Below are 24,671 nucleotides of genomic sequence, written 5' to 3'. Positions count from 1 at the left end.
CTCCCCTGCTACTAATCCTGTGTCAAACCACTTTTGGCTTGGGGGATTTTCTGAGCCTACTGTAGTTTGCCATAATAATAACCTTCAACAGGTATCTCTTCAAAGTTCCTTCTGTGAACCTGAGTAAACTTTTTTCACCCACAGCAACACTGGATAAGGTCTACTGCTCACTGTCTCGAGAACCACATTCTTCATCTGCTCTGAGCCTAGCTCCTTTTGAGACGGATGAAGCCGTCATGTAAAGAGGAGGCAAAATCACAATGCAGCCATTCTCATGATGTGAGTTGGGGCACTGAGTGCACAGGTTAGGCTACAGAGCTGCTCTGAGCCGTGCTAGCACTACAAAATTCTTATTCCCCCCCCAAAAAACCTCAGAACATGCTCTGACCTTATATGTTCCACATGCTCTATTGTGCTTCAATTAACTTTTCTTCATCTGGTTTCAAAAACCACTTTTACAATTAACTAGTATTGCAATATTTCATATTTTCTATGTGTTTTCTTCTAGGATTATTTCTCAACAATAAAAGCATTTTGTCAATGAATTAATTATTATCAAACAGTTGCAAAACTCTGACATTTATTTCAAGAGATAAATTTTGTCATGTGTAAGAGGTTCTAAACAGCTTTAAGAAAGCTACTTAAAACTCTCTTTCTCTTTAGAAAGTGGTGATAATTATGTTAGCATGAGTTTGAAGTTACTGAACTCAATAGCAGTGCCCCCAATAGCTTCTGTAATACAGGTATCAACCCTAGATTTTGCTTCATTCATTAGGGGTGTAGCAGAAGAGCATATGGAAGCTGCAGGAAAGCTATCTCCTTAGGTATTAATATTAAACCCCCTCTCTTTTTCCCTTAGAACTTGCTAGAGATCAAAGCACTCTGCAGAAGCTGTCAGATTGGAATAAGCTTCTGAACCTAAATGTGATTTGAAGTTTACTCAATTTCCTGCCTTCTCACCAGCCCAGTGTTTCTGATGCAGGGCCATAAAGATGCCATGCAAGTACACAGTTTCAGAAAGATTTTCTGCTTGATCATTTCTGACCACAATCCTTTACCTCTATAGTTCATGGAATATGAGATCGAATCTAGACCCAGGATGTCAAAGACAATTGTTTAAGTTGTTTTTTTGTTCTAATTCAATCATTATACTAGGATTAATTCTACTTTGTTTCAGCAGAATTACTGTAATAACTGAAAGACAGGACACTAACATTTTTTTTTTTTCTGGAAAGGACACATTTAGGCATGCAGATCTTTTAGACAAAGAATAAAGAGTCACATAGGATGTGGTTCGAAGACAAGAACTCTCTACATAATGGCATATGATAAAAGCTATGCCTTTTTTTTTTGGTAGCTACAGCTTACTCTTCCTCGCCCCCTCACCAGCTGTTATTCTTCTGTATGTGAAATGCATCCAAATTACTCCACATATAAAGAAAAAAAAAAAAAACACAACAACCAAATCAAGTTAAGAATAGAGCAATTCAAACATATGAAAACATGATATCCAGAAAAACAGTCACTTTAGTCATTCAACTGATCAAGTCAAACACCTCATTGTTAGACTTTGATTAGCAGCCATTGTAGAGATTGAGAAATGGCACAATGAAGTGGAAAATCTCAGCTAGGAGACGATAACAGAGCTGTAGCTTGTGATGTTGCCTATACTTCCCCTCCACATCCTTCATAGCCTCTAATGGCATAAGAAAAGGATATCTTTCAAAAGTCCATTTCTGTATATTTAGAATAATTTGAAAATTACCCATGCACTAACATTGAATGCACAAAGTCCTTATAAAAGGATACAAAGTTTTCATGTACAACATAGTTATCCTCCTTTTCACATAACTGCACACTATTTCAGAGAAATAAAGGTGACAACCCTATGTCCACAATGACACGGTATCTTTGCAGTATCAGTGACTGATAAAACTTTTGTCAGTCATTTGGTACCGATTAAATAAACTTTAAACAATGTAAAATAAAATAGAAGACCATTAAAGTACTTCATTCATTAGGGCTGAAGCCTACAGACTACTTCACATATTGTGGTACAGGGGAACTTTGCAACAGGAATTTATAAAGGTAAAGTTTCTTTGATTCCTGTGGGAAATCACTCTTGTGCTTTAAGCTCATAGAAAATTATTCATAACTGTATCAACATCTTTGCAAAAACAGCACAAAAAGATCTGGCTAAAATGTGTATTATCTTGTTCTACGTAAATAAAAGTAATGACAAAAATCTCTGTTTTGATTGTGTACAATAACAACTCTCCACTGCTAGCATGTATCTTTGTTATGGACTTAGTATCACTTAACTCCTACTGTTCAGCTGTCTCTTTGTATAAGGTACACAGAACATATACTAACAAATGTGTTTTTTCCATCTGTCAATATCTTTGTGGGAGAAAATCAAGGCTTCAGAGACACAAGTTTCAGAAACTGATGTCAGAAAACAATAACTTGCCTCCAGTCTGAGGCAACAGTTAAGCAGTATTCATTATTCAGAAGCCCTCATCCAAACAATCAATGCTAAATAGCAATTTAAGTTCTAAAAATGTAACCACCTTCCTAACCTGGATGAGCACCAGCTGAATAGTATGCTTGTTTCCACAGAAAGACTCTGGCAATAACAGATACATTGCAGCTCTGGAAAAAAGGTTCAAAGTATGATGTATGACACTGAAGGGTTCTGGCAAACTGGGTCCAGAGAACTTCCAAGCTGGGGTGGGGTGGGGTGGTATAGTTGTGATGTTGCTCCTCCACACAGCCTACTCTACCCATCTTCTGCAGAGACATCACTGATCTCCTGCCTGGGCTGTTGGAACAGGACTTACAGCCGTGTCACCCACGGTGCAGAGATGGACTTCTGATTCATTGTCCTGGTTTTGGCTGGGATAGAGCCAAATTTTCTTCGTAGTAGATAGAATAGTGCCGTGGCTTGTATTCAGTATGGGATTTGGTATGAGAAGAATGCTGATAATACACTCATGTTTTCAGTTGCTGCTGAGATTTCCAGGACTCTCCTACTCCCCATGTCCTGTCCGTGCACAGGTGCACAAGAAGCAGGGAGGGAGCACAGCCAGAGCACCAGACCCAAACTGGCCAATGAAATATTCCATATCATGGAACGTCATGCTCGGTATATAAAGAAGGGTTGGCCTGGAAGGAGGGGGCTTTCTCTCGCTTCCAGGGTTGCGACTGTGGGATCTTGGTGTTTCAGTATCACTAGTTGGGAACAGGCTGGGTATCATTCAGCGGGTGGTGAGCAATAGCATTGTGCATTACCCATTTGTATGTCTTTTTTTTTTTTTTTTTCTCTATTTTCTTACAATAGTTATTTATTGTATTATTTATTGTATTACTGTTTTTATCTCAACCTATGAGTTTCTCTACCCCTCCAATTCCCTCCTCCATACCCTGGGCAGAGGGAGGGTGAGCAAATGGCTTCATGGTGTTTGGCTGCTGGCTGGGTTTAGACCACATTCATGAAAAAAAAACACGTAGGAAAGCAGGTTTGCAGTAGGATTCTGGACAATGAATTCAGTAGCTGAAACACAGGAACTTGTCCTATTCACTGCTCTCCATCAAAAGGGTTAAATACAGGCAGCCATGATAGCATATTAATAATATATTAATTAATATGTTAACATGTTAACATAACATAATAATTTCAGCATTTGAATCTGGAAAAGCCTGAAAAAAACAATGATCAATAAGTCCTGGACAAAATTCACCATTCAAAAGTCTTTATTATTAGCAAATAAATCAAACATAGACATATGATGAAAGTATGTTCAAATAGCAGATCAGGACAGTGTATTCAAGACCTGACTACACCTGATGGATTTGGATGCCCCTAAGCACATCCGCAGTGGGGTCTGCAGCTTGTTGCAAACCCCCTAAAAAATGAGGCAAATGACAGATCTAGAAGCATGTTATGCTCCTCAACCATTCCTGAGAATATCACAGAAAAAACTACTATATGGAAAAACATCGTAAATCATACATATTGATTAAGCACATTAATCCAAATGTAATCAATATATTATAATATTTCTCCCACCCAAAGCAGGTTTTAAAAGATTCATGTCATTTACTGGTGTATCATCACTTTTTTGAATAGCTTTCTATATGTAATGAATATCTGAACCACTAACAAACTTTTTAAAAGATCCAGATATTATGTTCCTGGGTGCCATTATTTTATCTAAACAATTAATACCTTGAGCAGTTGATTGAATCATAAAATATGAATTGGACAGGGAGAGGAGTTGAGACGTTCTTTTTTTAGCTGTTGTACAAACCTTCCACTATTTAAATCAACATGACTGATGCAGGATGAGAAAAAGAAAGACAAGGGAAATTATTAAAAGAGTGAGAGGTAAAGATTTGGTTTAATGATATAAAAATGAAACATGAAATTCCTGAGATGCTTTGTTTTTGTAAAACGGCAAGTAGTGTGAGTAAAGTGATTTGTAGCAAAAAGTTTATGCCTTACTGTATCTCCTGACAAGACAGGAGCCTGTGATTCATAGAGATAACAGCGAGTACCTTTCACCTAAAAGGATGTCTAAGTACATTACAAGCTGATTCACAAACTATACACAGTATTAATTATACACAATACTGCCATTTATCACAGAAATTCAGCTATCGGTGGGAGAAACAGAGCAAGTAATGAAGGCAGGAAACACAGATTACATGCTCTATCACCCTTGTCCCCACAGACCCATGCTGTATGTTTTCCAGTGAATCTCCCTCTTTTTCTAATGGTCATGGTGAATAATGACCTGCAATAAAGCCAGTTTAAGTTCTGCAAGATGGAGCTCAGCAGGCCTGAGAGCTGCCCTCTTCTCTGACACGTTGCTTGTAATCAATGACAAAATGTTTGCCGCATCCCCCAACTTTGCTCATCTGCCACCAGATAATGGATGCCTGCTGCTACTGATACCATGAGAACAGTTATCCTTCCTCCGCAACTGGAAGAGATGTGCATTTTGGAGCTCAGTATTTCTGTTCCAGCCCTCACTGACTGTCGGGTTGCAGAAATACTCAATGATTGCATCTATCTGACAAACTGCATAAATGGAGCAAAACTACAAATTTTAACTTCCCACTGAAATGAGGAACCAAAAAAAGCATTTCCTACTAACTGACATTTTCCATTTGGCATTTCACTTTTGGGCACTTACAGAAAAAATAATGTCAATGAAAAGTTAGATCAGTGTTTCTACCTATGCTGAAGACCAAAGCAGTCTCCTATGGGAAATGCAAGATATAAGGTCCACCACTCTGATGCACCTGTGGCTGGGGGAGCTTAATTGTCATCTTGGGGCCTCCAGGAGAAAGTGATACCCACAGGGTCAGTTAGCACCCTTGGTGAAGGAAAATCTGATTTCTCTTTCACAAACTGCTCCATTTTCTATAAAGCACATTCAGTCAGTAAACAGTAGAGAACGATAAACTAGCCTGGTGGTTAGGACACCAACAATGCTTGAATGCTACAGCTACTGTTCTATTAAATCTCCGATTAGCTCACATTGGGTCAAAAATTGTCAAGGGAAGAAAATGAAAGCATCTGACACAGAAAGCAGATAGTCCAGAAGCTAACTTCAGAATCCCCTGAAAATAAGGAAGGGTCTCCATATGCTGAGAAGTATTCTAGAGACTCATCTGCCGCACAGAGGGGATTTTCTGTGTCCTCTTCCTTGCCCTTCCCAGCAGTTCGGGTTTTTTTAGTCAAAGCTATTTATTGAATTAGACCTGAATGTGAACTCTCTTTGGGATGATTTTTTTGTGACAAATTTAGTGCTTGCCAAAAATATCTGAGTCAGCTTTACTGATTCTGGCTGATTTTGAAGTGGGTTAAAAACAAATCTGTCCAAAAGAAAATTAATTTCCAGACATCCATATTAACCTTAGCAATGCCGATATACCTAAGAATTTATCTTCTCATTACCATTTTGTCCTGTGAAGCGTGAATTGGTCAGAAGAAACTGGGAATGAAAATATTTTTGTTTCCCCACTGATCACTTCCTCAGCCAGAGGAGTCTTTCTGAAACCTGCTGGTAGAATAATGCATTTGCTTAAATAAACCAGAATAATAGGTACTAATTTAAAGATTCTATTCTAGAACACAGATCAATTTTTTATTAATAGGACTGAACTTTCTCAAAAAAACCCCGGAAGATCTGCATTTTAAAACTAAATTTTGCTATGAACTTTCTACTTCAGTTCAAGATAGTGCTGCTAAATTGTGTATTCCCTGCAGGTGAAACCAGAAGATGAAAGTAAAATGTCTCTGAATAAAACCTGGAGCTGGAATATATTGACTTCTACGCTGTTACTTGACTTTCACAGTTAATTATTCCCATTATTATCTCAGCAAGAAATGTTCCTTCATATTTGCATGCTACTTTTATCTATTATCTGTAATTGCCTGACTCACTTTAATTATTAGCCTGGGAAATTCTGGGGATGTCAAAGAAGAGTCTCTTAAAACAGTGACTGTGCTAAAAAAAACAAGATTTCCTTAGCTGTCCCTGCATTAAAACCACTTCCTGCAATTATTCCATCACTTCTGACTTTGTTTTTAAAAATATGCTTTCTGGACTTATAAGGTCAAGAATAATCCTCCTCAAACATAAATGAACTTCAAATCATGCAGGGTTGTCTTTCTGAGCTTTGCGAACAGTCTCTGCTCTTTCTCTGGGAGGCATGAACTGCTACATGTGTCTTTCTAGGACACTGGCTGAAAATGTCATTGCTGATATCATTAAGCACTGCTAAAGTTTTTTACTTTCTTGTTAATCCACTTAATCCAACAAGCCCATGTCCCTGCATGCATTTTAAATGCCAAAACCCACTCTGCTCCCTAGCTGACTCATAACCTCCCAGAAAAGTCTATACAACAGTCTTGAATTTCTCCATTACAAAAATGAGAATGACTTAAACAAAAAGAAATGTCAAATGAAAGTAACAGAGATGGCACTGTGATGATAATTTCATCCTTATTTAAGAAAAATGAACCTTAAAAAAATCCAGGGGAACAGTTACAGAATTGTCTGCTTGCTATTGTAATGAAGTGATACAGAATCTGGCCTTGCTCCTGGTTGCCACACAGTATCTGCCTTTTTGGATATATTGAGATTTTTTTTTTTTAAAAAAAAAAAAGACAAAAAAAAAAGACACATGCCTCCAAGCCTCCAAGATTTCTTTAATCTGCTCATATCATTTGCCAGACCTTTGGTTGGTGACAGTGGACATGCAGCCATTGATCAGGGTTTGTCAAATTTACACTTCTGGGGGATTATTGCTTCTTGGTCGTGCTGAAGGAGAGACCATCTCAGTGCCCTACTCTGCTTCTCTCCCTCATCTAGACTCTAAAAACTAGTTTTAAGTCAGTGAGTGAAGGCACTTGTTTTCCTTTGTTCTAGATATCTTCATAACCAAATCTATTAATGTTGATTTAATAAAAGGCATGAAAAAGAAGATTGGTCAGAGCTCTAAAGAAACAGGTGAAATACTTGACAAGTATGTGAAGTTCAAACATGGGTCCTTGAATAACTGATTTTCATGCTAATCTTTCTGACAACCAGACACAAGCCATAGATTTCTTTTTTCTAATTAGACTCTGTTAAGGTCAAGTATGCAGCTTATAAGAGGACAAAGGAGTTGTGGTGTTCCGCCAGCAGCAATAAAGAGAATTAGGCAAAGTAGAAAGTACAGTCCTGTTAAAAATCTGGAACCAAAGCTGTCTGAATTCTGTTATAATCTTTCCTTTAACACTGATGCTAGACTTGTACTAAGTAAGCAAACGTGACAGTAGGAAAACTGTTATTTCTCTGTCAGAGAAAAAGCTAAGAAACTATACACAAGGTTTCACTTACTTCTGTTAAAGCTCTTCACTGTGCATCGCCTCTCTGGTCTGATCCAAATAACCTTAGACAGCCCTCCTTTTCCACATGTAAGACCATGTCACACCCTGCTGCTTCTGTGGGCTACTTCTTAGTGGGGGTGAGTGACTGTTTATCAACAGTTGTAATGTTAAGGTTTAAATAATTTTTTTTCATAAGCCTCTTAAAGTCCCTTAGTTTATGAACTATGGAATAAGAACCGCCTGCTGGTGGATGATATTATGCTACCTGTCCTCCCATAGTCTAATGGGGTGGAATGTGTGCAGTGGTTTCATAAATAACTTATAAATCAGGTATGTAACTTTCTAGGGGGATGATGAGAGACTATTTCTAGAGTCTTTTCTTTAATACCCTTAACAGTGATGAAGAAAAATAGTGTCCCTGAGAATGAAAGGACACTTTTACTTATCAGAGAGCAAGCACAAACTCAGAACGTCTTGCTAGAATGCAGATTCAATTAAAACCCCAAAGAGGATGCTGTTATGAAAGGGACATACAACAGATGAGCTCAATTTCTTCATAAGCTGAGAGGAAAAAACAGAGGAGTGATTTTTCAATTAGTTTCACAATCAGTTTGGAAGTTCTCTAGGAGTGGAAAGGAAACTCTCAATTACACTGATATGACACTGAACTATACTGAAATGATAAACAGCTACAAGTAGGTGCTTGAAAATAGATGTACCTGCTAGGTCATTGGGCTGGATTTGTTGCTAGTGTAATTTCTCTGAAGTCAGTAATGCTATACCAGCCATATATTTCATTCATCATATTTTACCATCTACACTTCAATTTTTGGAATATTCAGACATATTGTGCGTGGTGGGCATATGGTGTAGTTGCAAACCAGAAGATCTGCCCTGAAACTATTTTTGGTTATTTCCCTCTCTCCTGTCACAAAATCAGAAATCTGTAAAAACAAATACTGTAACTGAATGGCTGTGTGTTCTGTTGTAGCAATTATGCTGAAGTACCCAGAGATATTAATTCAGTACACACCATAAAAATCCTGTTTAGCATTTTTCATAACACTAGATGGTAGCGGCAGTGCATGAAAAAATAGTTGTCCCTGTAGTCCTGAATAGGAAGATATATGACTGGAAAATAAGCACAGGCACTCAACTAGTATTTCTTTTCCACTGGCAAAAAGTAGAAGTATGGATTTTTTTAAACCCTTTCTAAAAAAGCAGTAAATTATCCCTACTAATTAATTATTTACAAGCATCAGAAGTGAAAGCTTTCCATGAATGCTCCACATATCTTTCAAACTGTTTGTATTTAAGATGAGGGATTATATATCAATTTTTCTAAACATGACATTTAAATAAGTATATTATTGCCAGCTGCTCATTGGCAATAACAGTTTCCAAAATACGTGAGTGTATCATAGCACTGCTCTTCTGCTTAAGACAGGGTATTTTTTAATTTTTGAGACTGTCTTATGAAACATAAAACCCTGTCCCTGTCAGGGAGAAATTTAACTACTCCCTCTCCTTATCTTTAGCTATGATGATCCCTACTCTTCTAGATTTACCTAATATTTTAATGACAGTAGAAAACATCATTGCCCTGTGTATTCCCTCTCCCCTGTCTGCTGCATAATTGTATCTTTCCCTGCAACTGGGAGACAAAAGTACCTCTGTGCCAATTAGCTTTTCAGACCTTTTGGGGTAAGGGAATCAAGCCTAATTGAAACACACTGTGACAGCCAGGTTGCGGCAAGTCATATCAACACTAGAGAGGATGTGAGGTAACTGATCAGTAACCCAGCGGGCATTGCCCGTTATTGGACATGCAGAGAGGCACTCTAATAGTAAATATATCTCTATGCAGCATCTCACCATAGCTCTTCAGAGCTTGGTGAAGTAACTATTCCTTGCTGGCAATGGAAATGTGTGTTAGAACATTTATCTACATTATTTATTTTACCAAAGAGCCCTAAGAAATAAACTATTCACATATGAATAATCCTGTTACAGCTAGGAAGGGATCACTGTTAAAAGTTCCTTGCCTTAAAAATGTTTTTTCACAACTCTTGACTCATGCAAGTTTAGAGAGTCCTTGGACTTAAATCCTAAAGACTTAAATCCTTCCTTTACACTCTCAGTAGGAAAAATCAAATCACTTGTTTCAGGACAGGCAGTTTAAGGCCTGTCTCAGAGCTGGAAGACGTTGTGAAAAGTAATCACAACCTTCGCTTTTCATCGACATATGTTTTTTTGCTCACCATCATCTCAAACATGATATAATTACAGTTGAGTGCCTGATGTTTCCTCCTGCATGGCATCACCTTTCCCATTACTGACAGCAGCCTAACTGGCAACTTATGGACACTGGTTCATTTGTATTCTCTTCTGCTTTTTGAAGCTGTCAGTTCTAGGAGAGCCAGAAGGCCACAAGCAAGTCAGGAAATGGGCATCCTCACTTGAAGAAAGGTTTCTTTCTGTCTAACACTCCCAGGCATAGCATGAATTATGTGGCAGAGCAGAAAAGCTTATTACTTTTTTGCTTCTCCACTTTCCATTTTATCCTGTATCATCAGAGATGTTCATATTACTCATATAAGCATCAGGTCTGCAAGACTAGAATAACTGATAATTTTGCCGACAAGCAGAGTTCATTTAATTTATTTAAATCTCTGCTAATACCTGTGCCCTACTCATTGCCACCCACATTCTCTGCAGGCTGGTGGGAGGATCGCCTTAGTCAGATGGGAGATATTGACCTATATCTTGTCATGAATTCAGTTTCTCACCAGAGACTTGCTCTGCCACAAGAGAAAAGGGAATTCATTCACTAATGCAGGAAGCATTAGCATGTGCAGTTATATCATCTACAGAGAATGAACTTCATTAACACATCCAATACAGAACCACAAAACCTTTAAAGAGCATCTGAGCTCCTTTTTTCTTTTTTTATGAAACATTACCATTGATTTACTTTCCCAGGTGTAATCCTTGTTAGAGTCTGATGGCCATCTTAAGTGTTTTATAAAAGGAAGAAAAATCTCAGAAGGTTTTATTCCTCTGAGGACGACATTTATTTGCAGATTTTTTCCCATGATTTTTTCCTGTCTCTAATAATATCACAGCACTTGTAATAAAGAAGAATATCTGTTCCATATAACCTCATAAGTAAGACATTATGCAGTTAACAATTAACTGTTAATGGAAGTGGATATTCAAGGTTTATTTGCTTTTTTTCCCTCCTGTTTCTGTGCAGTCATGCTAAATTTAGTAACAAGTGAGAACAGCTCAGCTCGCTCTGGGAGGCCAAGACAACTTTTTAAATGTATGCAATACATGTTTTCCTGCTGAAGCAGACAGGTTTGAATAATAACGTTACGTACCCACTTGAGCTTTCTTTTCTCAGCAGGTAATATAACTCTTGTACCTTTCTATAGCTTCATAAAAAATTAAAACATTTTGCAAAAATATTTTCCCCAGCTCACTGGAGAACTAAGTGGGAAGAAGAACAGAGAAAAACACAGAAATTGTCTCAAGGTGATTCTTCATGTGGACCTCCTTGACTGTCTGCTTTCACATAGCTCTAGGATATACATATACTTACATGGGAGCACTGAAGTAATTTATCTGACAGATACTTACTGATTTGCTATTAAAAAGGTATACAGATAGCACAGTGATGGGCGCCGAACAACATTTTTGAATAGGATGATACACAGCACTTGAAGGAAAGGACAGGCAATCCAAACATGACATGCTTTGGGAGGATACTGGAAGACTTCCTAGTTATTTTCTATGGAATATATGGCAAAAATGGAAAGGCAGTACACGGTGGTATAGCATGGTAGTGTAAGGCCTGCAGAAGATCCAAAATGAAGAATGTCTTTGAATAGAAACAGATTAAAATTGTTACAGTTAAGCAGATTTTTCACGGGGGTAAAAGGAGAAGACTGAAGACTGGATTTCTCTCACATGGCTTCCTCTGGTGTCAGAGAAGGAAGCAGCGAGTTTCCTCAGAAAATGTCCCCTGGAGAGAAGACGGGAGGGACCTAATGAATGACTTTTGGAAAAAGAGGATGTGGATGGATTGGCAACCTCCACTCATCTACTGGTCTCTGTCAGCTATCAATCTGCATGGTGAAGTGGAAGCTCACGAAATTTAGTATTAATCATTAGAGAAGCAGTAGAGTTGAGTCACATGAATAAATGTAATGTCAAGAAGAAATACTACTAGAAATAGCGACTACTCCCTTTCCCCGTCCCCCATTCCCTATCTAGGGATGAAATGAGTAGAAAAGAGAAAGAAGATGAGAAAATATAAAAAACATAAGATGACATGTAACATGGGAAGGAAATGATAGAAAAGGACTAGAAGGAAGTGACCTTTAGTCACCAAAGTGTAAAGCGAAAACAACTAAATTCATACGACCTGATCTTCAGCAAAGAAGCCAAACAAGAAATTTCATGTTCCTGAAGTGATCATTTTGGTGTTTTGTTTTGTTTTTTTCTCCTTATGTTACTTCTTACCCAGCACTTCCCTATAGCTTCTTTCCTGTGGTAGCTGTCCCAACACCAGTTGCCACCTTACATGTAACATCTCATCCCAGCCTTGTATCCCAGTACCGAGACAACTCACTGAAAATATGACCTCCTCAACCATCAGCGGAGGGATTGCTGAATAAAATCCTGAAGGAGTAAGAGATGAGCAGACCTTGCAGGAAAGTACCTGTATGCCATTAATACCATCAGGACATTTGCCACTGAATTCAGGGAGTAATGAAACAGTTCCTAAAAAAATGAGATTTGTGAATGTGCTTCTTATACAGAACAGTTTGTCCTGTACCAGGGGGAAGCTACATCTTTGGCAGATTTACAGTAATTAAATTTTTCTGTGACCTTTTACTCTGTCTCTTTACATTACAAATAAATGTTAACATCCTACTAATTTGGATCAGACAGGCCTTCCTAGACAATATTCTTCTAATATAATTTAAATTTTCTAAGGTGACACAAGGTAGGTGACTTTCTTTGCTCTGAAGCATTATATTTTCCAAGTAATTATTCACTCTGATTCATCATTTTGTCATCTACCAATGAGATAGGCATATGTTGCCTGTAGCTGTTTACTTAGTGTTATTACAGGTAAGAAGGACAACAACCAGCAATAAGTGAACAAATATTTGTAAGCTATGGTTACTGCATAAGAGTTCATGATCACAGCCAGGAAGATATATGAACTTCAAACAGATAAAGGCATGACAGCAGAGATTATATATTAATAGAGCTAAATTACTGACTAGGTTGTTAATTTCATTCAGAATATGCTGGGAAAATGCTAAGCATATCCTCCATAAAGGTATATGCAATATACCCAAAATATTTTTTAAAAATAGAAAAATTAATTGGTTTCCAAGAAACATTTTCATTAGAATTTTTAGTATTCTCTAAATTTCCCATAAAGAACAACTGATGTTTCTGACAGGTCACATTTAAAAGAATAGTTTGACACATCTTGGAGGTTGGAAACCACACACCAATATTATTAGTTTTAGAGCTCATTTAGCTACTGGCTGAAAAGTTTGCTACATTTTTGTCCTAGTTTTGCTCAAAAAATCTCTCTGACAGAATAAGTTATTATTATAAAATGCTATTTCATTAGAATACCTTGCTTTAGTAGATGCCTCCTTCCCCCAGTTATGCAAACCCTTTAATATTATAAAGACATAATGCTTCATTCAGAATGAAAAGTTCATGCTTCCACCAACTTTAAGGCTGTAGAACACTAACAATTTTATCTTTAAAGATCTGTTGAGAGACCTTAGTCATCAATACCTGTATACTACCCATACACAAATAAAAGGCAGTACTGAATGAGAAAACACTTCTCAAAAATATTCTACAAAATTTCTTCCTTACACCCAGTAATTGCGGTTTTTCTGCAACTTACCAAACCAGTCTACAAAGGCAGAGCATCCTTTAGTCTCTCACTGCCTTCCAGAAAGCTACAAAAATATCTGTATGCTTTTTGGGACTGCTCTGTCTGTATCACCTCTGTTGCTGCTGCCAATTCTGTGAAATTAGTGCAACAAGGATAACACAGTTCAATAGCCCTTCATATTTTCAGATTATTTTGTTCCTCTCCACATGATTTAATGCATGGAAGATAACATAAAGGCCTTGGGGAACTATTCTATTTCCTCAGTGCTATTGTGATACTGTAATGCTAATGGGAGCTACATGTGTGCATCCAGGGAAGAACACACCACAGTTTTTAACATGATAAACAAAGAGCAACCTAGAAACATCTTAGTTTTTAACTTCACTGCATAACTGCAGTGTACATTTCAAGCATAGAAGCAGTAATAGGCTTTTTAAAAAATCATTACTTACTGAGCATTGTGGTTGTCAAATTCTCTACCCCAAAATAACTGGAGTGTTTGAAATCTGATTTGACAGACTTGTTTCATGAAAATTAAGTTTATTAAGCATTTTAGAGACTTTAATAACCATACCTAACTATAATATACATCACTGACTGTCTAAAAATATATACATATAATACATACATAAAATGTGTACAGCTATACATACTTACATGAATATATGGGGAGTTACATAGGACAGGGCAATTAGGTGCTATTTTGTGCAAGGAGATTTTGTGCTACTTTGAGGAAAATATGCTGGCAAACCACATGCATGGGAAAGCGCTTTGGAGAACAGTTTCAAAACGGATGATACCACTGATGATACCATGCATGCATACACATGCGCAGATACGCACGTATATAAGAGACAGAACATATTAAATATTGGCTGTATTGATTTGAATGATCAACTTTTTTTTCCTAGAATGCTGGGAATTTTACTTTCATAATTCCAGCATGTGGGTAAATACATGTTTTATGTACATACTGACCTTCTCTAATTATTCTATTGCATTCTGAAGTGATTATGCTGTAAATTAGATCCACACACATATGCACAGTTAGCATGAGAAACTGCATGCTCTGAAAGCCTTAAATATATTTGGTATAATTTGTAAGCTAGAGAAACTCTAAAGTAGAGAACACACTGTGTGAAGACTAACTTTGATTCAAATTCTTTTATCCAGTTACCAAGGCAAGGCCAGGAGTTAAACAAGATAACGTGACTCCCTCTGTTTCTGAGGGAATTATTTTCTCTGAAAGATACAAGTATTCTTAATTGAATCCATTTTTAAGTTCTTGCCATGCTGTTAGAAAATTTGAAACAGGATCACAAAGTCATTAAGAAAAATTTCAAAATTAATGAGGTCTACTAATCTGAAAAACATAAGTATGTTTTTTTGTTAAATCACAAATATCTTTCCACTTCAAACTTTTTGCTCAAGAGATATTGACCTGAATCATTCATGTGAAGAAGCCCTGAGGAGAAATTCCCCAAGTACACAATCTGCCAGCTCACATTCTTCAGAGGCCACACACTAGTCTTTGTAACTGAGGAACACTGCCCTGTCATCTGTAAAACCTCACGCTTGCACTGCCCTTCTTCACCTCGGTATTGCCACTGCAAGAATGTGGAGCTGACAACATCGCAGATACAATTAACAGTTATTGGGAAAGGTAGAAACCTCCAGGAGCCATTGGGAGACCTAGAACTTCACTGGTTTCTCCACAACAGACTCTGCAAGATAAGCTATAATTTAAGGCATCTCTCTTGTTGCTTGCTTGCTTTCTTTTATTTGTGAAATCATATGAAGTCTAATATTTGAAAATTTGATACGGATGACAATATTGACTTCCTAATAAAGATTAATTTTTCTTCCTTAACCATGCATCATCCGCATACAATATCATTATGTCAAATAAGGGACAATACACAACAGTGCAAATGAAACCTAGCAACTCCTTTTGCCCAGCTGATTTAGCTGAGGGAGCTGGTGATCAGCAGACTGTTGGCACTGGTGTTTGTAACCTCTCGGAGCTGCAGCTTGGTACCTGGCAGCTTGGGGATGCTTCTCAAATCACTGCAAACAGAATAGCTCCTAAACCCTTCCAAATAATTACTGTAATCCACAAGAGAAAAAAAAGCTGTCAGCCCCAGAAAAGCTGGATGACATATTCTGTCTGATAGTTTTCCCGTTGAAAAATAACCTGGTCTTATTTTTTACCAAAGAAAACAACATTTGAATGTTTTTAATATGAAATTTATAAGTTAAAAAAACCCCAACAAACAAATCGGCAAACTTTATCTTATTCCAGTTGGAATTCCTACGTTGATGTAGTTTTGAAAATCAAAAACTATGATACATCTTTTTCCCCTTCTAATTCTTCATCCCCAGTCCAAGATTTTTGCCATCAACTGGAATAGAAGAAATTGTTTCCAGCTTTGCTATTAATTTTAATTTCCTTTCCAGTTTTCCCAGTTTTCTCTTTGTCCTATGTATTCTTTTGTTACTGCTTATTTAACTTATCCAAATCATTTTAAGTTTTTAAGAATTACAGAATACAAAATGCAAAAAAGATGAATAAAAAACAACCCCCCCCAAAAAGCACAGGTACAATTAATTCTACTAAATTACACAACAGCAAAAGGCAAAACATGAAGAAATGTTAAAATTGGGGGTTGGATGAAAACTAAGATAAAGTGAATTTTGATATAACAAATGTATATAATTTTCTATAGAATATCCACAACATGGGACAAAAATACAAGAAAAAAATTTCAAAGGTTTTCCTTTAAAAAGATTATTAAAAAAGGAAAAAAGAAAGATATACAGGAGTTTAAAAGAATGCCCCATTGCCTTTATAATTAATATCCTTTGTGAGAGAATTGTTACAGTTTACAATCACTACTGCTTACATAGTTTCTCTGGTTTAGGATGATTATCTGAAGTGTTAACCACCAACCTCTGCAAAATACTGAAAGACATGTAATAACATGAATAGAGTCTTACCAACCATCTCCTTCTCATAGCCTTCTCTTTTCCAAGAAAACATATTGGAGATGATGTGAGCTTTCTGAAATCAAGATTCTAAGGATGAAGAGAAGGATTTCCTTGCCTGTGTAAGACTACAGGAAATAAGCTTTGACATCTCTGATCTGCCTTGTTAGCTGTAGTAGAATTCAGTGCTGAACAGTCTGTCATTCCAACAGCTTCAAACTGAGCACCATGCATTAATCATGAATTATAAATTTTGACTGGCAGAACTGAAAAATTAATTTGTTAAAACAGATGGCAGCCTGTAATTTCATGTCCTGCTTTTGCCTTACCTGCAACATCTGCATGCATCACCTCCTCTGCAAATTAAGCCTTTCAGTCAAAAAAATAATAAACATATTTATAGTCTGATTCACAGTTTTACTGATAGTTTCACTTAAATGCTTTCCTTAAATTGTCATAGAAACAAATGTAGATTTGTTTCCACTAGAGGCATATTTCATCATGTCAGATATTTTATGGTTATGTTAATGCCATGTTTTTTTGTAAGAGATGGATTCATAATAAATAATCCATCTTCATTAGGTAAAGCCAGATCCAACATACTGAATGTGTTATCTGTGACATCAACAAGAGCGTATTGTGATTTTTAAGTGTTACAGCTTTAAGGAGATATACTGCATATAAAATTTCTATTCTTTGGATCATCTACAGTACCTAGTATTAAAAGAAATTAGTTTCCTAGAACTCTGATTTTAATGCAAACTGTGTGATTTTGCTCATATCTAAACACACTGAATTAATTTCTAAAAGTTTGCAGTGAAAACCAGCTTATGCTTTTAGCTATGCAGTAAAAATTATCTGATTTCAGGTAATACAGAACTAGGAAACAACTACCATATTTCTGGATCAAGTTTCTTGCTATTGAACTCAACCATGTCATATAAACCTATTGTAAACTGAAACTATAAGAATCCAGAAAGCTAGGCAATTCAATCACTATGTTTTCTCCATGAAACTCAGGGAATACAGATTTTTCTTGCTGTTACCATGAGAAAATTCACTTTGGAAGCACCTTCTCAAACATATTTGTATAGTATTTTTAATTTTTTTAAGCCTTTTTCCTTCCTAAAGTCAGTACTGTTGTATCTGAGAAACTCACAAACTACTAATGAATGTATATTTGCAGCTACCTCTGTACGTGGCAAAATCAAATCATATCCTATCTGAATGGAGGGGAAACTGAGGAATAGACAGTCAGGTCATATATAAAATCCGTGTTGGTGCTGGTGACCAAACTAAGAAAACTGTGGACAGTGAAATGGTTTAAATCCTATTCCACATCAGAAGAATTCATACCCAGAGCTCTAGGGGAGAACTCTGCTTGCTTGTTTATGCTTAGCCCATTTCCACACCCAATACAGTATAAGAGTTATTGTACCCTCATTCCTTCCTTCTAGTAATTTGGGAATTAGGGATGTAATCCAAAGGAAAAAAGATGTGGGTCCAATATTCTCCCTTTTACAACAAGATTTCAAACCACGTTTCCCAAGACTGAATACTGTCTAAAAAGCCTGAGGTTATTCTAGGATTTCCAGAATTCTCCATCCATCCTTTCAAAGCCATTTCAATGTATAGATAAGAAGCCCAGATTTTCGAGGGAAGAGAGGAAGAACAAATGTGACTGTAACTCTGCAATTTAGTGACTGCTTTAGACACAGAAGGAGGCAAGTCCTGGATTCTGTTCCCTGTTCCTTATCCAGTAAATATTTTATCATACCAGTATTTGGTATTTTTCACTTAGTTACTAAAAATTAGCCATTCTTTCTTAGAAAATAATAACAAAACACATACAAAAAGTACTCATTTTTAATTTATGAGCAATAAAATAACATCTCCCACTGAGTACCTCATCTCATTTTATGATGAAGTTCCTGAACAGAATTTCATTCCATCTTTTAATGTTTAAAACATTTCAGAGAATTAAGAATGATTTTTCCTCTTATTTATGATTATTAATAAGCATATACTATTTAGCATACATATACAGATCACACACAAAATTTTATATCCTGTTTATGACAGAGGCTTTATCTTGCTAACTATTTGATGACCTTGCATCTCACAGGACATTCAGTGGCACCATGCACAGTCATGCTGAAGAACCAAAATAAAAGAGGTCTTATGGCCACATGGTCCCTTCCTGTGCATCAAATGTCTGCAGATGCCACCTGCTGAGTCACAGCATTTTGGGGTGCAGTGTTGAGAAACCCAGATAGCTTCCTAAAACTTACAAGTTAACCATGGCTATGGCTACTACGTGATTATGGCCACATTGCTTCTAATACCCGATCTGGCTCATTTACAGCTAGGTCTTTGCAATACGCACCATAAATGTGACCTTATTTGCTACTCTGGATTCTAATGGGGCTATGTGATCAAACCAGCAAGCAGATGTTCATAAGAATGGTCTTTATAGAGGCTGAAAATACAGAGGTGCTTGGCTAAAATGTCTAAGAGCGTGGCAGTTTCTTAAACATGAGTGCGCTCTGACAGTTTTATGCTTGTAGTCAGAGGGAATGTGTGTTGGGAAGCTGTCCCACTCCAAAGGCATCAGGCTCTGGGACAGAGATCTGACCCTCCCAGAATATCATCCCTCTCCCAACATCTTCCTCAAAACTGAATTAGAAAGACTGTTTGACGAGGCCATAGTTATCCAAGTAATTTACTGTTCCCCCACATGCAACCCGTTCTGGTACCACTTCTGTTTCAGGTATTTCACCTCTATTATTGTAGCAAGAGAAGCACAACCAAAAGAAAGAGGTTAAAATTGATGTTTGTAGGAGTTCAGCTTGAATGAGTGTTACAAGATTAGACAGATGCACTTTTGTTTTATTTCATGTTATTATGTGATATGGCAAGTCATAGAAAGAAAAGCAATTAAAGAACCAGAACATTTTGTTCATTTCATCTACTCTGCTGAAGGAAAGGTTTTTCCTGGATCTTTGCCTTTGTGAATATTTTACATCTATCCTGGACTGTGATCCAAATGTTATGATAAATAACTAATATGCTAAGTTAGGAGAATTGCCTTTTTCATTGTATAAACAACCTTCAAGCACTGTTTTGCAAAACTTATGCACAAATGCTCTAAAATACCAGGATGCTATTTGATAGACTTAATATTGTTTGTCATGGATGGAGTCAAGCCAAATGTAAACAGATTAGTTCACTGCAAATCAGGCGTTATGTCTGTCCTCAAAAAAAGGATATCATGAGTGCTCTTAGCCCTTATGGGAAGAGAGAAAGGACAAGAGAAGAAATGAAGGATAGCTGCATTCTGGGCATCTCTAGTGGTTTGAAGACTCTGGCAGGGAGCTCTGAGGCAGAGCTGTGTCACATTGACCAACAGCAAGTACTGTAGCTATCAGAAAGGTATTCTGGAACCACAGATATATACCTGACAGCTCTTCAAAATTTAAAAAAAAAACAACCAACCAAACAAAAAATGTAGCTGTCCATGCTCACTGAAATCTGAGAGCTTCAAGACAACAACCTCATGGTCATATTCATAAGACTCAAAATGACAACATGAGTAGACAGCTCATTCAGTCCCTTCTACATTCCTCATTCATCTGCTGTGCTGCAATATTGTACTCACTGCTGGCCTGTAGCTGTCATTTTCCTGTATACTGAGATCTAAGTCCTGTCTAAGCAGAAACTACCAGTGAACTTGAGTCTTTTATCATCAAAGTAGAAATGAACACAGTACCATGTCCTGTGCAGCTATGTATCTAAGGTATATTCAGTTTAAGCAAGTGACCATAAGGTGGGACCTTTGGCTCCCTTCCCTCAGTAAGACACAGGCAAATAGATGCCCCAGTGTTTGAACAGATCCCCAGAGATCCAAGTTAGATGTGGCTAGAACTTGGGACAAAAACACCTATGGGCCCAAAGTACGCATGGGTATTTTTCATACACCTACTTATTGTAATCCACACCATAGTAACTGAAAAACATACAGGCATGAAAGTACACTAAGCCTGAAAGAAAATAATTAAAGAAATAATAGTATAGATATTATCCAAGACCTTTTTTCCATTGTACAGGCATCATATAGATAATACTGAGAGTTGCTGAATTGTTCCACATTTTTATAGCTATGTTTTGACTTTACAATAGCATATAAACTACCGTTAAACAAATGTATAAGGTTAATAGCTATTTAAAACAATTCTTCTACTGTCTATATTTTTCCCTCACTTCAAAAATCCACTGTCAACTTTCCTCATAAAGCTTTACCAGATTAAAGACAGGTGTTATGTTCACTGTCAGTAAACACAGTTCTAAGAAGTCACAGTAAGAGGATTTTAACTGCTCTAAAAAGAGTGTTACAGAAGTAATTTTATAAAAAAAAAAGCCATTGATGACCAAAATTTAACCATGTTTGTATAATAAATTAGCACAAGTATTACAATACTTTATAACTACCATCATTGTATTATTAATCTGTGCTAGATTGGTCTGTAAACTGAAATTTAGCTCATTAAAAGCACAAGATGTAATGAGCATTTTCAAGTAACTGCAGACAAGAGCCTTTTTATTGCAGCATTAGCAACATACCGATAGAATAGAGCTAAGTTACAACTTGGTTATTATACCTTTGCCGATTTTATACCATTCTTCCTAGGTTTAAGCACAGAGTCTATTTAAAAATAAGTACTTACATAATCGGGATTCATTACTGCCTTTACAGTAGGTAGTGTACATTCGCACATTCAAATTAAAAAAGTTGTGAAAGAAATGTGGTCTCTGTTTCTTTTTCAGCCAATGCCCTTCCCCAGCACATGCAAGCAGTTTAATAAACATGGGTCTTTATGAGATTAAAGAGCTAGAGATAATCCAGGAAACTGCAAATAAAATAAAAGGATTAAGTTATATAGTTAGCTCAGTGGACTGAAATAAATTCAGTTCTCTCTGCTTGATTAAAATGAACATAAAACATTTTACTTCCACTAAACCTTCTCCTTGAAAACTTCTTTACATTAATATCCTGGTATATCACAAACTGAAAATACTTTAATAAAAATAAATATATTTAGGAGGAAAAAAAAAGAAGATTTAAAAAAGGAATTATTTTTTAACTGATCTATGGATTTAAAAATCTGAGTAGCATTTTCTAATACTGAGACTAGGAATAATCTTTCATGCCTTGTTTACTGGGCTATGGCAGTAAACATTTTTTGTTATTATTTTGTTTGATAGCCAGTCTTCAGAGACAATAATGCCTTGTGGTAACAGAAAACTTTGCAACCAAAAGTCAAAAGAAAACATTTAACTTTCATGCAATATGCCATTTTGAAATACGTACACACATACATACATAGAAGATATATTTGTATGTAATAAATATGAAGTGTTAGTTGATATCTTAATTTAGGAAAGGCAAACCCTTAGCACATCCACCAAGATAAGGATGTCTGTTGCTTTCAGAGGTGGCTTATTATCTCCAAATTAGTTAAGCAATTTCTTCTTTCCGACTCTCTTCCTGCCTCCTTTGGCTCCCACTGATTTCTCCTTACTTAATCAAGCTTACAGTGTTTAGACACCAAAAAGCAGTTGTCTTATTAAGACAGAATTCCTACTGATGATTCAATCTATGTATCGAGTATGAAAACTTACATAACTACTCACTGATCAGGAAAGTCACATGCATATATTAATAGAATCACAAACACACTGAAAACCAACAGAAACTGTATCATTTGCTCTATCATTATCAGAAGGCACTATTAATGGGCAATAAACATTTACCTGGTTTTACTAAGAATTTTTTAGATACCATTTAATTTCTTAAAAAGGGCAGAAGATAACATAAATGCCTATTAATAAATTCATACGCATTCAACAAATCATCAAGGTTATGTATCTTGAAAAACTTCATAACTATGATCAAAAAACAGCAGATCAATTATAAAACCATTATTAAAACCAAACATGCTAATCACGTAACACATTGCCAAACATAGAAACATCTGGAGAGTCACAGCTACAATTATAAAATTACAATTCTGTCCGCACTTCCAAGTTAACTTATCAGAACTAAATACAGGATGCATTTTTGTGGATATGCATCCAGCACCAACATAATTCCGTAAAACAGGACTACTCTTAAGAATAAATAGATGGCTCCTGTTTGAGATGGGATTTCCACATGTGTATTGTTTATCAGGTACACAAGATTTGGCTCTGTAAACCTGTAGTTTGTCCACGCTCGTTTGCTTGGATTCCTGCAAGAATACCTCAGGACCAAAGCAAGGTCTCCATGATAGCTCCCAAGACACCCTAGATCAGCTTAGGTGTGCCAACACTGCATGAAGTGTTTGGGCTTGCTGAGTATCTGTCCTAGGCCCAGCTAACACAAACATCTTGTGTTGTTCCCAACAGTCCTACCCAAGAAGCCCTCTTTGATTCCTTTCATCATCCACCAGCCCCTTGTAGCAAAAAGGAGAGGAAAAAATGACCCAGGACAGCCACCAGAGAACTAGGCACATGGCCTCTCCCAAGGGATGTACCTCCTTTGTACCCTAAAGGAGGCCATTCCAAGGGAAAGTGTTGTTCCCTGCCTATAGGTGTTTGTACCTAAGCACGCTAGGTGTCAGCAGTGCTAGGGCCCCTGCAGAGATGGGTGGGAGGCCAGGCAACTCCTGAGGTTAGCTGGACCTTGGCTACATGTAGGAGCTGTCAAGATACGTAATAGCACAGAGGTAGGGATAGTCCACAGAATTTTCCAGGACTGCACATTGCCAACCCAGGCTATGCCACAGTGGCACTGACACATAAAACAAAAGGAAGGCTTGGACATAGGTCCTGTGACCAAGTGGCCTGTCACCACTGTTTGCTGGTTCTCTCTCCAAGGATAGCCACCAATGTAAACCTGACAGAGTGAACACTCTGGGGTGGGATTGCTTAATCATGCCAGAGCCTTGTTCCCAGCAAGAATTCAGATGCTCTTCTAGCAGCTTAGTCATCTCAGGGAACAGGAGGACAAGGTGTCCTGCCTGTGTCATGGCACTGTTAAAAAATCAGGTTATGTCTTCGAATTGGTTACGATGCTTAAGGGCACACATGCTGGCAGACCTGCTATGTATATGGTCAGGTGCATGGTTATCTACAGATTCAGGGCAGTAGCGAAGTCCCCTCTTGAGAAGAGATACTTCACAGTTCTGCTGTAGCCCCTAAATGTGCATGGACAGTTGGTAGCTGAGCATTTGGTTGGAGCATGCTGCATAGTAAGCTAATGGAGCGGTTGACAGAAACAAAACATCCTGAATGAATGTAAGTACCAAGACTAGAGTTTGCTCCAGTAGCTGCCAAAGTTAAATCTCCACAAAATCCCCATTCCTTAAACTCACTAGTTCTGCCAGTTCTAGTAACTTAAGAGTCTTTTATAGATAGATAGATAGGTAGATGAGAACATATTGATTGGTAATATTTATACGACTAATTGTTTTTACATATATAAATTTATATCGTTACAAATATAAGAGCTCAATATTTATCACATAAGAGCTCAATATTTATCACTTCTACCATGCAATGCATGATAAAGATAGACAGTTTCCCAAGATAAGGAAAAGCACACAAAACTGAGATGGCAAGCAGAAACTTAACAGTGAATTCCTGTAACTTATTTTCATAACTACAGCTCTCAAATACTGTTAATGTAATTGCCATTTATTCATGATCTTATTACACAGTGGTTAACAGAGACTTGGGAAATACGCTGTGTGTAAATTGCCTTTAATAAAAGCAATTAGATAGCTGAATGAATATTGTTCATTACCACCTAAGAGTACAGGGACA

The 24,671-nt window shown here is 37.0% G+C and overlaps 1 protein-coding gene across 4 annotated transcripts in view; it reads right to left on the bottom strand.

Annotated features, from left to right (window-relative positions):
• Positions 1-24,671, bottom strand: part of PTPRR (protein tyrosine phosphatase receptor type R) — a 154,212-nt gene that overhangs the window by 97,316 nt on the left and 32,225 nt on the right. The window contains exon 1 of one of the 4 annotated variants that reach the window (XM_032999844.2): positions 21,533-21,631. The exons of 2 other annotated variants lie outside the window; for them this stretch is intronic. In XM_032999844.2, coding sequence (XP_032855735.1) covers positions 21,533-21,583 — 51 coding nt within the window. In that variant the 5' untranslated portion in view covers positions 21,584-21,631. Of the gene's footprint in view, positions 1-21,532; positions 21,632-24,671 lie in introns of those variants that run through there. One more of the 4 variants, XM_032999845.2, reaches the window with a different exon arrangement.

This window comes from Tyto alba, unplaced genomic scaffold, assembly GCF_018691265.1.
Source record: "Tyto alba isolate M040663 unplaced genomic scaffold, T.alba_DEE_v4.0 Super-Scaffold_2, whole genome shotgun sequence".
NCBI classification, from domain to species: Eukaryota; Metazoa; Chordata; class Aves; order Strigiformes; family Tytonidae; genus Tyto; species Tyto alba.
Note: the sequence above shows the minus strand (reverse complement) of the source record. Positions and strands in the feature narration are given on the sequence as shown.